The sequence below is a fragment of the Falco punctatus genome (assembly GCF_963210335.1).
Source record: "Falco punctatus genome assembly, chromosome: 6".
NCBI lineage: Eukaryota > Metazoa > Chordata > Aves > Falconiformes > Falconidae > Falco > Falco punctatus.
Window position 1 is genome coordinate 36,964,890 of NC_137585.1, and position 12,751 is coordinate 36,977,640.

General features: G+C 47.6%; 1 protein-coding gene across 1 annotated transcript; it reads left to right on the forward strand.

Annotated features, from left to right (window-relative positions):
• The first annotated feature begins 3,286 nt into the window (after window positions 1-3,286).
• Window positions 3,287-12,653, forward strand: WBP2NL (WBP2 N-terminal like). Its single transcript, XM_080393155.1, has 8 exons — window positions 3,287-3,397; window positions 5,826-5,934; window positions 6,480-6,615; window positions 8,154-8,246; window positions 9,039-9,257; window positions 9,662-9,790; window positions 10,149-10,225; window positions 11,103-12,653. The coding sequence occupies exons 1-8, from the start codon at window positions 3,339-3,341 to the stop codon at window positions 11,148-11,150; spliced, it is 870 nt and encodes a 289-aa protein (XP_080249281.1). The 5' UTR covers window positions 3,287-3,338; the 3' UTR covers window positions 11,151-12,653.
• Window positions 12,654-12,751: the final 98 nt, after the last annotated feature.

Consider the following 12,751-nt stretch of genomic DNA (forward strand, 5'->3'; position numbering starts at 1 on the left):
AAGTGATCAGTGGGAGGAGACAGAATTAGTTCTTGGGCTGTAGCATGTATTTGAGAAGCATCAAAGTACTTGAGGAAAATAGCTGTATTTTCCAAAAGAAGCAAAAGATGAAAAGAACATGTTCCTGCTGCAGAGGGTGCATTTGCCCTGCCCAGCACCAAGATCAAAAGCCATGCTTGTGTCACAGGCTTTTGATCCTGTGCAGATCAGATCAAGTTGTCCTTGAGTCATCCTACCTCATCCCCCACTGTAGTGGTCTCTCTCCACCAGCACTGAGAAGGTCCTGGCCAAACCTCCCCCTCACAACATGGCCCCACTGCTGTAGGAGCACAGGGAAAGCAGAACCATGGGGAGTCCTTGCCAGGAGCTCCCCCAGGGACAGCCCCACTCAGCACAGGGCCTTCAGGATCAAGAAGCACTGAGCCAGGGTGTCTCCCTGGGTTTCCAGTGATGGGGGGAACACAAGAGACACCTCCTCACCGAAATGGCTGCATTTGCTACTCCAGCAGTCTCAGCTTGTGCTGCTCCTCCACCCTCCTACTGCCCTCCCAGCTTTCATGTCCTCCTCTCCTGTGCTTTTGTCCTCATTCCCTTTTAGCCCCTCCATAGCTTGCTTCCTTCCTTTCTTTCCCTATCTCGCTTTCTCTGCTCTCAACCCTTTGTCTCTTCTTGATTCTCCAAGTACTTGAATCTTCCTCTTCTCAAGGCTGTTTCCTCCCTCTCCCAAGCTCTCACACCTCTTCAATATGCTTTTGTATCCTGTTGAGAAACTGTCATTTTATCTTCCCCTGGAGTGGATGGGGAGGAAAAACCCAGGAGCAGGAAGCAGCACAGCTTTACTGAAGACTGTATGCTGTGTCTGGCTGGTGTCAGCTCTTTTCTGGATGTCTCTCAGCCAGGTGAAAAGCATCAGGGCTGGCTGGGCAGAAGGGAGGAGGGGAGAAAATCACAGATGTTCTGAGTTTGGTAGTGTCTGTCTGTCACGTAGCATGTCACATAGCTGGCAGGGGTTGTCACCTCCAGGAGAATTTCCCATTGGACTTAAAATGCATGAGCGTATCTGGGGGGTGGCAGTGTTGTGAGTAAGCAGAAGTGTGGTGGGTTTGGGACAGGGGTTGGAAAGAGTGGTGCCAGAGGAAGGAAGAGGTCTCAGTGAGGGAACACCAGAGAAGGACTCAAGCCAAGCCTGAAGTCGGTTGATGGAGCTGTAGGGAGGGCAGGGCTGGGAAGAGGGTGCTCCAAACCTTAGCAAAACCATCTAAGAGCATATGTTCATCTTGTGGCTTTCTCTGGTGCTGTCACTGCAAAGCAAAGGTCTCTTCACTCTCGTTCCCACATGTCCACACCAGTCAGCTATTCTCAGCACTGCTGGGAGGTGAGGGCCACACCGGCCCTTTGCAGTCCTTTCACCACCCATGTTCACAGCTCCCTGTGTGCCTGTATGCAGTGTGTGCATATAGTCTTGCACCCACATTCCCAGTACCAGGCCTCCTCGGCCCCACAGAGAACAAAAGTGCCAGGTGCCAGCAGCCATACCATGGTCCTTGTGGAAACCATCCTGCTACGCTGCTACCCATCCTGCCACCCACACTGGCCATCCACAGCCCAACGTGGGGTCAAAGCCTCCCCCCAGCTCGTCTCCACCAGCCAGCCAGGCAGACCTGTCTGCAGCATCACCAGCTTCCAGAAGCATCTTCTCAGACTACTCTGCTGTTGCTGTTCCTGCCTAGCCTCTACACAATGTTTTAAACTCAGTGCAATAGGAAAGACTCCCACGGGGCTCTTCTTCTTCACTGCACTGAAGCTTGAAGTCATGCACCATCGTCTTTAGTGAGGGTGTGCAGAGGTGTTCCCTGCACTTGCTTTCTCACACAGCTCTTGGTGGCCATGCAACTGCTTTAGAGGAACTCTCTTGCCACTGGGCTGCATTACCCTGCACTGTGGTATGGTCACTTCTACAATTTGTGGGCCCAAACAAGAGTTATGGCAGACAGCCAACACTGCCCTGCTTAATGAAAGCAAAGCAGATCACATGCAGCAAGAGAGGTTTTCCTTTGCCTGTAACGTGGATTGCAAGGAGAAGGGTGTGTGTTTTGCCCTATAGGTTTAGGAAAGTTTGTTTGCTTGTAATGAGGTTTTTAAGCTCTGCTCTGTAATTTCCTGTCAGATCATGAACTACTTCTAAAGGATCCATAAAAGTTTGCTGAGAGAAGCAAGCACAGGTATTCTTCACCACCATCTGCTCATGCAAATATCCCATCAGTATCTGCTATCTACCATGAAGTCTACAAATGGCAAATATTAAAAATTTCCCATGTTGCATGACAGTGGGAAGATACTGTTGGGAAAGCCTACCAATGGATAAAGCTTGGAAAAAGCCTGAATGGATCCTAGCTCTCACGTGCCACCAGCTGAGTCCCAAGATGACCACAGCAAGTCAGATGTTCCCCTCTGGTATCACTTGAATGACATAATGAAGAGGGAGAATCTAAGTTTTACACCTGACATACCCACTCAGTACATTCAGAGACTCACAAACTTTTTGCCACATAAGCCATTCACCAGAAAGATTTTGTAAGGCATGGTAAATCCAGAAGGTAATTTTTTTTTTTTTTTTTTTTTATGCTGGACAAATTCCATTTAAGCTAAGACTGTAATGAACATCATGGCAGGTGTGGTTATGCTGTGAGCAGAGAGCAAGAAGAGCAAGCAGCGCTCTATGTAGGCACTATTTGTGGTTAGTTGTACAGACAAGTTAATTGTGGTTCACTTCGGTCTATAAGCAGGTCTCGGGGGAAAGGCTGTCCCCGATGCGGTGCCAGCACCTCTCGCACTCCCGCAGAGGTCTCGGGAAGCAGTGCTGCGGGGATCACACAAACAAGAGGACGGCAAAAATCGCGCTTCATCCAGACACCGGACCGTAGAACCTCGGCCAAAGCGCCTTCCCCGACCGCCCCGGGCCCACGGGGAGCCGGCCGCAGGCCACCAGTGCCCCCGCCAGGCCGGGAAAGAGGGGCCGGGCCGCTGCCCTCCGCAGTAGCCGCCGGCGGGCCTTAGGCTGACCGGACGCCGGGGCTGCCCCACGTCCCACAGGGAACACGCGGCGCCCGGGGGCGGTGCGGGCCGGGCGGTGCCACCAGCTGTAGCGTCCCCCGCGGCAGCGGCCATTAAAGCCAGCGTCACCTGCCAACCGCTGCCACGTCATTTCCGCCTCGCGCCCGCCGGGAGGCATCGCGGGGGGCGGGGTATCGCCGGAAGTGGGAGTCACTGGGGGCGGGGCCACCGGGGCGCGGGGCAACTAACGTCACAGGGTTAGGGGCGGGGCCGGCGGGGACAAGATGGCGCTGAACAGGAACCACTCGCAGGAGGGTGGTGTCGTCATCCCCAACGCTGAGAGGTACTGGTGGACGGTCATGGGGCAGCAGGCGGGCTGCCGCTCTCTTCCTCAGCCCCGGCCCCTGTAGCCGGGCCGGGGGACGATGGGGCCCCGCGGTGGGAGGCAGCCGGAGGCAGCCCGGCCCGGCCTGGCCTGGCCTAGCCTAGCCTGGCCTGGCCTGGCCTGGCCTGGCCTGGGGGCTGAGGGATTAAAGTTCTCCCTGGCAGTGGGGGAGCGGGCTGGGGCAGGCGGCGGGGGGAGGCAGGCAGGCGGGCGGGCGACGGGGCCAGGCCTGCCTGGAGCCGGCGGAGCTGCCCCGTCTTCGCCGTTGAAGCTCGGCGGCCCATAGCGCTGCCCCAGCGGGCGGGCTTGGGTGAAGCAGGAACTGCCGTTGCCTGTAGAACACAAGGAATTGGCTTTTTTTTTTATGTCATGCAGTTTGTTAGCGATGTCAGAGATGCAGAGACCACTGCAGGTAGGAGTGTTAATCTCTTGAATTCAAAGTAAGGAGAACCTGTCAGAGGCGAGGCTGGAGCAGAGCGTCTTTCTCCCTGAGGCCCAGCCTGTGGCCTGACGCCTGCCCTCACCCTGAGTGGGGACTGACAGACCAGCTTGACGGGCTTGGGCTTCAGATTGATTGTGTTCAGGTGCTTCTGACACCCTGGCCTTGGCTAGAGAATCCTAGAAACCAGATCATTGAGTTGATTTGAGGCTGGTAAACAGTAGGAAGAATCCACTCAAAAAAGTGTTGAATTTGTTACTGACTGCTAATACATCAGTCAGGGAAGTCTTTTGACACGTAAAGCTTTTGCTGGTTGAAAGGAGATCTCTTTATCCTTGACCTCAAGCCATTCTTCGAGGTGCTGCTTAGTCACAGGTGGGTGCAGCACAGCTCCATGGGGTACACAGCCCTCCCGTGACAGCACTCGATGGGCATGCAGGTGCAAACCAGTTCGGCAGCCTAATTACACCCAGTGGTGGTGGCTGCATGTCATTTGCTTGTGTGAGTAGTTGCAAAGGCGTAAACATGACAGTATTTACATAGACATTCTTCCCAATGAAGCAAACTGATGTGAAATGATGCTACAGGACATGGTGAAGAAGTGTTTGGTAAGATCCAAGCTGTCAAGGAGCTGGTTTTATTTAGCTTAAAAGAAATGTTTCCCCTTTCCATCTCAGAAATGGAAAGAGCTCTGCTGCCTTGTCAATCTGTCCTTCCCAGCCAGTGTGAGAGTCTGCATCTAGCTCAGCTATGAAGTAATGTCCCAGTAAAATTTCTTGGTCAGGATGGTTTTTTCCTCATTAAAGCTAGAATTTTTAATGTGTTCCTCCTTGGATAGCTGTATTTTTCAGACACATCTATACTGTTATGTTTTTCACTTCTGTAAAGAGCACACAGCCTGAAACTACAGGGCTTTTGGTTGTTTTCCCATATGGCGGCCCTGTTGATTCCTCCCTTCCCACGATAATTTTGCAATTTCCTGACTCGTTCCGACTTCTGCAGTATGGTGATCAGAATACATAAGGATTACTTTAGATCCGGCCTGTTCAGGCTTATGTTGGGTTAGGGTTTTACATTTTCTTTTTCCATGCTCTTGAACCATGAAGCACTTCAGATTCTTTTGCCACTGTAATGTGCTGCAGTCTTGTCATCCCCAAGGCTCTTCTGTTTATTCTACAAATTTTCTTACTAAGGTGGTATGTTTAGGGTCTGCCCTGTAGGTTCAGTGACATGCATTCCTAAGTTGACTCATTTTTCCTGAAAATATATTTAATTTTTCAGGCACCTCCATACCTCTGACCCTGCAGTGTTCACAGTTCACATCTGACTTTGTGTAATTAGCAGACTTTGCTAATGTTCCCATAAATATCCAGTGATAATAACCTTACTGCTGACGTTACCGGCTCCTCATTTTGTTCCTTAGAATGGTTCTGTTTAGTACAAATATTTACTTAAATCATGTGAAGCAGGTTCAACAGTGAGGCTATTAATGAAGCAGCTTCCCCAGTTTGCACAGTGGGTGTGGTGGCCGGTCCTGGATTTGAGCATGGACTTGGGGAGGGAGGCTTGCTCTGACGTGATACCTTGGCTTCAAGGCAGTGTTTTCAGACACTTCAAGCCTTTCTGTGCTTTGGGCTGAGGCTCTTCTCATGTGGAGAGAGGAATTCCTCAGCCTGATGGGTTTGGAAACAGAAAGAGAAACTGTCATTTAAAGCTTCCCCTTGTGGAGGAGGAGCAGGGGTTGTCACAGGTGGGAGGTTGAGTTCTTCCACTCTGCATAAATCCTCTCTTCTGTTCAAAGGAAAAATGGCAGGGCCCACAACAGATCTGAGTCTTTTGGGATAATATTCAGGGTTTCTGGTGTGGTATCCCCCTCCCCTTCTGATGGAAGTGTGTGTCACAGCTGTTGTTGAGTGTCTGTCCAATTTGTTTGATTTCCTCCTGTAGTGTTCTCAAACAGTGCAAAGATGTGGAGCTCTCCTTCAGTGATGTGACGGGCAAGCCTGAAGCCTTCAAAGGCACCAAGAAAGGGATGCTGTATCTCACCCCTTACCGGGTAAGTCTGATGCCAGCAGGGCTGCTTTTTTCTCAAGGGATGTAGGCTTTAGACCAGAAATCTAACTGGTGATGGAAGAAGTGATTTCTGTTATGGAAGGAACCACTGAGAGTACTAGGTAGGAGAAAGGAAGGTGGAAATAGGATAGTTTGTGCCGGTGTCACAATCCCAAATCCCTTCAAAGGCACATGCAGTCCTGGAAATCACTGTCTACAGAGTATATTTCATATAATGTGTCAGGCAATATTACTTTCTTTGAAAACTGTCATAGGTCATCCTTAAAAAGCAGAACAATAAAACTCCGTAAATGTACATGTGTGGTTTATGTTGTATATTATTTTGCAACATATGTGCTTTAAGCGAATGAGCCATGTGCCATCAAATCTGTACAGGGTCCCACAGTAGTAAAGCTGTGAAATAACACAATGCATACTGATAGTAGGAGATAAGTTATCCTCTTTTTGGATTCTGCTGCAACTAGAACACCATAACCACCCTTTATATCTAACTCAAGTAATTCAGAGGCATTCCCTCCTGTCTTGCAGATGATATTTGTGTCGAAGGGCAAGGATCCTATGCTGTCTTTCATGATGCCATTTTATTTGGTGAAAGGATGCTCAATTGAGCAGCCGGTTTTCTCTGCCAATTACATCAAAGGACAGATTCAGGCTGAGGCAGGAGGTATGTGCTTTGTAGTTGGAACTCTTCTGAAGTGTCACAGGTCCTTTTCTACTGAATATCAGATAGATGGCTTGTGTGCCCAGGAAAGACGGACAGAATAGCTGTGGCAGTATAGCTGGCATGTCCACACTAAGATAACTTGTGTCTTCTGAACTTTAAGGCACTGCTTCTGTGTTACTTTCTGCCCCCAGAGCTAGTAATGTACTTTCATAGGATGACTTGTTTTCATCCTGTAACTTCTGTCTTGCTGTGTGTCATGTTTACTTGGTTTCCACGTGGGCTTGTTTTCTCCTGTCTTTGACCTGAAAGGGTGGGTAAGCAACCAAGCCACCAGTCATGGATATTGATAGAATTAGCAATCACTTTTGTTTTCTGGAGATCAGTAGCCACTTATCAGCTTGGGTATGTTTGTATACATGTAGGATGCTGCTCTATATTGTTAATTTAGCTTTGTTCCCAATTTGATGGTGAAACTGGGTATGACTTGCAGTCACAGGTCATGATCAAACATAGGGAACTGCAAAAGATAAATGGGGATTAAAAACAAAGCTTCTGATTCAAATTTCTTCCCTCTTCAGCCCTGAAATTAGTTTATGTGTATTTTGATGGCATCTGGATAATTGAGGCTTTTGGGTTTTGTTTGTAACAATGTTTTAAAGTGACTCAGTCATCTGGGGATTATGGATCAGCCCACTTTCTCAGGCTGAAATCATACTAAGACAGTGGTTTTAAAGAGGTGAATCTCCAAGAGGATGACTTTATCCATAGTGGATTGGTCAGTTATAGTTCTATACTTTATTTCTACTTAGTCCCTGAGAGACTATCTCTACTTTTAATAACTTCATTGTTAGACAAGGAAGACAAATCTTATTTTATGAAATCTTTTCTTTAAATTGCATCTTTTTTCTAAAGCCACCAGAAAAACCAAGACACACCCTGCAAAAAAAAAAAAACCACACCAAAAAAGCCCCTACAAAACAAAGCATTCTTACTTAGCTTGCACTATCATCTCCTACTTGATTATTTTCTGAAAAATTGCTATTATATGTAAGCATTTATAATCTGTTTGAACTTCTCTGTGTCAAAGAGATTAAAAATGTTGCATTTGATTTAAATCCTAGCTTGAGTTGCAGATCCTGATCTGCAGTCCATGGAGTTCAGCAATAAAACTTCATCTGAGGGCTTTCAGTTAAAATCCTCAGTGAATTAAGTGTTCTTTCTTTACGCTGTGTTCATTGTTAGGTTCTAGTAAAGCTTTCAGGAAAGAACAAAACAACCTAGTATCTAGACTAGGCTGCTTCTGCATGACTGTAGTGGGGATCGTCTTTTAAAGGGTAAAGAAATTAATTCCTGATCTTCTTGAGGTATTATTTTGGAGGACATCTGATAGCAACACTATCAGTCTTGCCACTGGTAGTAGGATGCAAAATAGTTATGAAATAAAGAAGAAGAAAATTAATAGGAATATTAACTGTTTTGCTATCTTGACAGCTACTGAGGAGGTTAGTCTGTTTCAGTTCTAATTTTCTCTTTCCTAGGTGGCTGGGAAGGACAGGGGACATTTAAACTGACTTTCAACAGTGGAGGAGCCATAGAGTTTGGACAGCTGATGTTCAAAGCTGCCTCTAATGGTAAGGGATCCTCAGAGCCTGCAGTTCCCCTGTGGTTGGCTGAGCTAGTTAGAGAATAGTATTCTTGAACTTGGTGGGAAGAAGGGTACTGTAGGCACTCTTCCACAGTAATGTATTTTTTTCCCTTTCCAGTGGAACTTTTGTTTTCCCTTCCAGTCCCTTTTCTTTATTTCATCTTGGTGATTTGTGCAGCTAGAGTATTCTGGGGTTTGTGTTTCTGAGGTGGACCACCTTTTTCTACAGAACCTTATTCCTCCTGGATTAAAGTTGAAATATGTGACGGTGAAAAACTGATTCACTTACATATCCTCAGCTCAGTTCTGTAATAGTGAAGTACGATTGGGGAAGTTAATGTGCACGTTTGCAGAGGGGGGAAAAAAGAAATTTAAAAAAATAACATCTATTTAAAACTTATACATGGGGGATTTTTTTTTTCTGATAAGAAAGTTTTCTTTTTAAAGAAATACGGATTTTAAAATACACACTTTTTTCTCATAAGGAAGTTTAAAAAGAAGGAAAACACGTCCTACTGATACTTGCTTTAGAATGGTCTTTTTTTCCAGCAGCAGGAGCTCTGTGATGGGAACGGTACCTAGTATCTAGTATTTTTGCAGCTGGTTTCCTTCAACACCCTATGAACTTGCAGCAAGGAGACTACTGCTTTTCAAGTGGACTGTATAGTGGATTTAGATGAAGGGAAATGGTGCTGCATGAACAGGACTATTTTTCTTTTATTCTATGTATTTGGTTGTTACAAAAGGATGTTTGGCTTACTAAACATGTGCTCCTTAGCTTCCAGTGGCGTTCCTCTCCAGAACCCTGGCTATGGCTATACACCTGTTCCCGGAGGGTATGCACCCACCCCACCTGCTCCTGGGGGTTATTCACCTGCGCCAGGGGGATATGCTGCTCCTCCACCACCAAATGGACCATATCCTTATACACCACCTATGATGAATGCCTACGGACCTGCTCCACAGCCCATGGGATACCCATATGCCCAGACTCCAGGTCTGGAAATTGTGTAATGATGACTGGCAGGGTGTGTTAAGTGTTAGTTGTAAAGAAACCACAGTGGTATGGCGAGGGTTACTGTGGTTTTGTCTCCATCAAGGACCCTTGTCCTTGCAAAAATCTCTTTTTTTGTGTACTTTTCATCTCACCCATGTATCTCTGTAGTTGCAGCTGGATGGAAGGTGGAAATGTGGTTGTGCTGCTGCTTGGGAGACAATTGTTGCTTGTTGGCATGACAGGCATTACCAAAATGTCAAATCCCTACTGCCTGCATCCCTGCCAAGCCTGTAGAGCTTCCCTCACCACTCCCCTTGTCCAGAGCTAATGTGCTGCTGGCCCTGTGAGCTCTCTTCACCCCTTTGCCACAGTCCAAAGCATTGATCCAGTGTCATCTTTTTCAGGTATTTACCCACCACTTCCGAACTTGAACCCTGTGTATGTTCCACCTCCGCCCCCCTACTCTGGGCCATCTCCTACAGGGCCCTTGGCCCCCTCAGCTCCCCCAGCCTGGATGGGCCCAGGGGTGCCAGGTAAATGGGACTGGGGGGGCTGCCAGGGTCTGGGTGCAAAAGAGGGCTTGGGGACTTGGCTGTGGGTGGTGCTGTGGGCACAGCGTGGGTTGGGGAACCTGTTGCTGCAGGAGCTCAAAGTTGTCTTGAGATAACAGAGCATGGGGGAAACTGCTCAGCTCTGCACTGTACAGCTTGTGGTCAGCTCTAGCCAGCTTGCAGCCTTCCTGAACTTGAATTCGAACCCAGCTTGCTACAGTTGCTGTTGACTCTTTGGACCTTTGTTGCCTCCTCGAAAGAGCTGTGGCTGGGGAGAAGGCTCTGGGGCTTGGGCCACTGCCTAAGGCATGTAAGATGGCTTCTTTTCTTTCCTTTTTAGGGGACAGTAAGGCCATGGAAGCGGCTTCCAGTGCATATTACAACCCTGCCAACCCACACAATGTGTACATGCCCATGGTGAGTACTGCGCTTGTGGTTTGTGTGTGCCTGCTCCCTCTTCTGCCACTAGCAGAGACTGGTTTACTTTTCTAGCCAAGTCCAGCATGCCTTCATATTGAACATGCAGACAAAGTATGCATTTTCCTGGGAATGGCATAGATGTTGGTTCCATGAAGAAGGCTTGTTAAATCTTCCATCAGGAAAGGAGAGCCTTAAGATTCATCCAGTAACAGCCATTTGGTACTTGTCTTTACTCTTAAAGGCATAACAATTTTGCGTGGGCACTGAGAACATGCAGAGTGCTCTGTTTCTGTTGGGCCTGAAAGTGGTGAGAGGTAAAGAACAGCAGGTTGCTTAAGGATGAGAGCATGTGGGTTTCTTTCATTTTTTTTTCTGAGCTGCATGGAGATGGGGATGTCTCTTGCTGTTCAGTCAGTGGTAGCTGGTAGGTAGGCTGTAGCCCACATCTGGTACATGACAGCCTCATGGTTTTGTGGTGGGACATGGAGACCGATGGAGCAGCAAAGCTGGCCCTCAAGCCAGAGGCTTGCTGTCTGCTGGGTCAGAGCTATGAACATCAACAGAGACAAAGTCCTGGAAGTGAAGGGAAAACGATGATTAAAACAGATTAAATGGTCTGTTTGTAGTAGACTGTTTGCTACCTGGTTTTGAAAGGACCTTCACTAGAAGAGTTATAGGAGGCAGCATATATATCCTGGAGTATAACTAATACTAGAGAGGAATGGTGTGATGAAATAACAGCTTAAAACACAGCACCTGGCTCTGTCTGTAGCTCACTAAAGAGCAGTCAGTTCTTGTAAGCCAAGCCTGGGAACGCCTGGGAAGAGCTTGCCAAAACAAGCCAGGTTGTTGATTCTACCATATCTCCTTCCAGGATCAGCCACCTCCTTATACACCTCCTGAGGATAAGAAGAACAACTAACAGAAAGAAATTGCAACCAGCCTCCCACACTCTCTCTCCCTGAAGACAATTTGGCTGTTACTACCCCTTGGGTTAGCATATCTCTAGGTCTTTTTGTATATATACAGTATATGTAGTGGTGGGCAGCTGAGCACCTGCCCTCCCTGAACGTTAAGTCAGCGGCAATACAAGGCAGAACAACAGCACTTTCCTGCTTACTTGCTTTATCTCATGGGGTCAAAGCACTAACCTTTTGCTCTGCCATTGGCTTGAGGAGAGAGATAGACTTCTTATTAAGCCATCAGTATACCACATGACTAATCTAGGACTAAAATACGAAGGCTCTGGGATCTTCGAGCAAAACTACTTGGAATACCAAACTTTTGACTTCTAAATTGCCATCCAAGAGGAAAGGTACAGAGAGCCATGAGGTTCCTTGCACAGACCCTTGGGTGCCCCAGAAAGGTGTGATGTTTCCTGAAATTCTGGCACAGTTTGGTGTGAGATGGGATTCTGGAAATCCTGTATCGTGTTGGAAGTGTGTGTTTCATGTCCTGGACTAACAGTCATGGGGTGATGAAATATATCTTCAGAAACACTGAAGAGTTTGGCTATGCAAGAGGGAAGGGAATGGGCCCAAATCAGCCTGCCTTTGTAGGCAATGAATAGAAAAGCAAACAAAGGTGTGCTGCAGGACAGTGAGCTGGCATGGTGTGCGAATCAGGCTTCCTTTCCTAGAAGCAGGTCCTATTTCTGTGCAATGATCCAGCGTCAGGCAGCTGTTCAAGCATAATGGAGTCAAGTACTGCAGCTGCTTGCCTTGGAGCAAAATATGTTACGTTACGAAGATGACCTGGCACTAGCTTTGTCAGGAGACAGGTCCTGCAGCCCTGGCTCGCTGTGCTGAGCAAGCATGCGCTGTGTGCTCGCTCCACAGGGCAAAACTGGCCTTTGTCTCTTCCTTCAGCTGCTGCAGCCAGGGCGCATGTGTCCACATCTGAGCAGTGTGTGCAGGTGTGTGCTGTAATACCAGCACTGGGTTGCTCAGGGGTGCAGTGTCCTCTCAGCTGGGAACCACTGTCTGATGCGGATGTTATTAATGCTCCGCTCTCTTGCAGACTCTGGCTGCTCAGTCACAGCCTTTCCTTCTTCCTTAGGACAAAGTATCATTAAGCCTGCTCTGAGAGAGGCTCTCCAGTCTGGTGGAGATGTTTGTGATCCTTTACTTATGGGGTGATCGTACTTCTTCCTACAGCCTTTCTACCTTCACAATGAAGGGAAGGACTGTCTTCCTTTTTACTTCCCTTTGTGCCAGGATTGCTTTGTAAGTCAGGCTTGCACAAGCTGCAGGTGTGAATTCCTAAAGCAGCCCTGCATGGGGGGGTAGTAAATTTCCTTATCTAGAAACACCTTTTAAGTCTGAGTTAGAGATACTCTAGTAACTCTGTATTTAAAGAGAAAATCAACCATGAATGTTTGTAACTTTTTGAATTGCACTTTAATACAGGAGTGTTGATACCTTTAGCTGCCTGTTCACTGTTGTGTGTCTGTTGTGTTGACCTTCATTCTTGCCACTGCTGGAGTTCTCTTGGGTCAGCTGTGGACCAGTCCTCTCTTCCTGG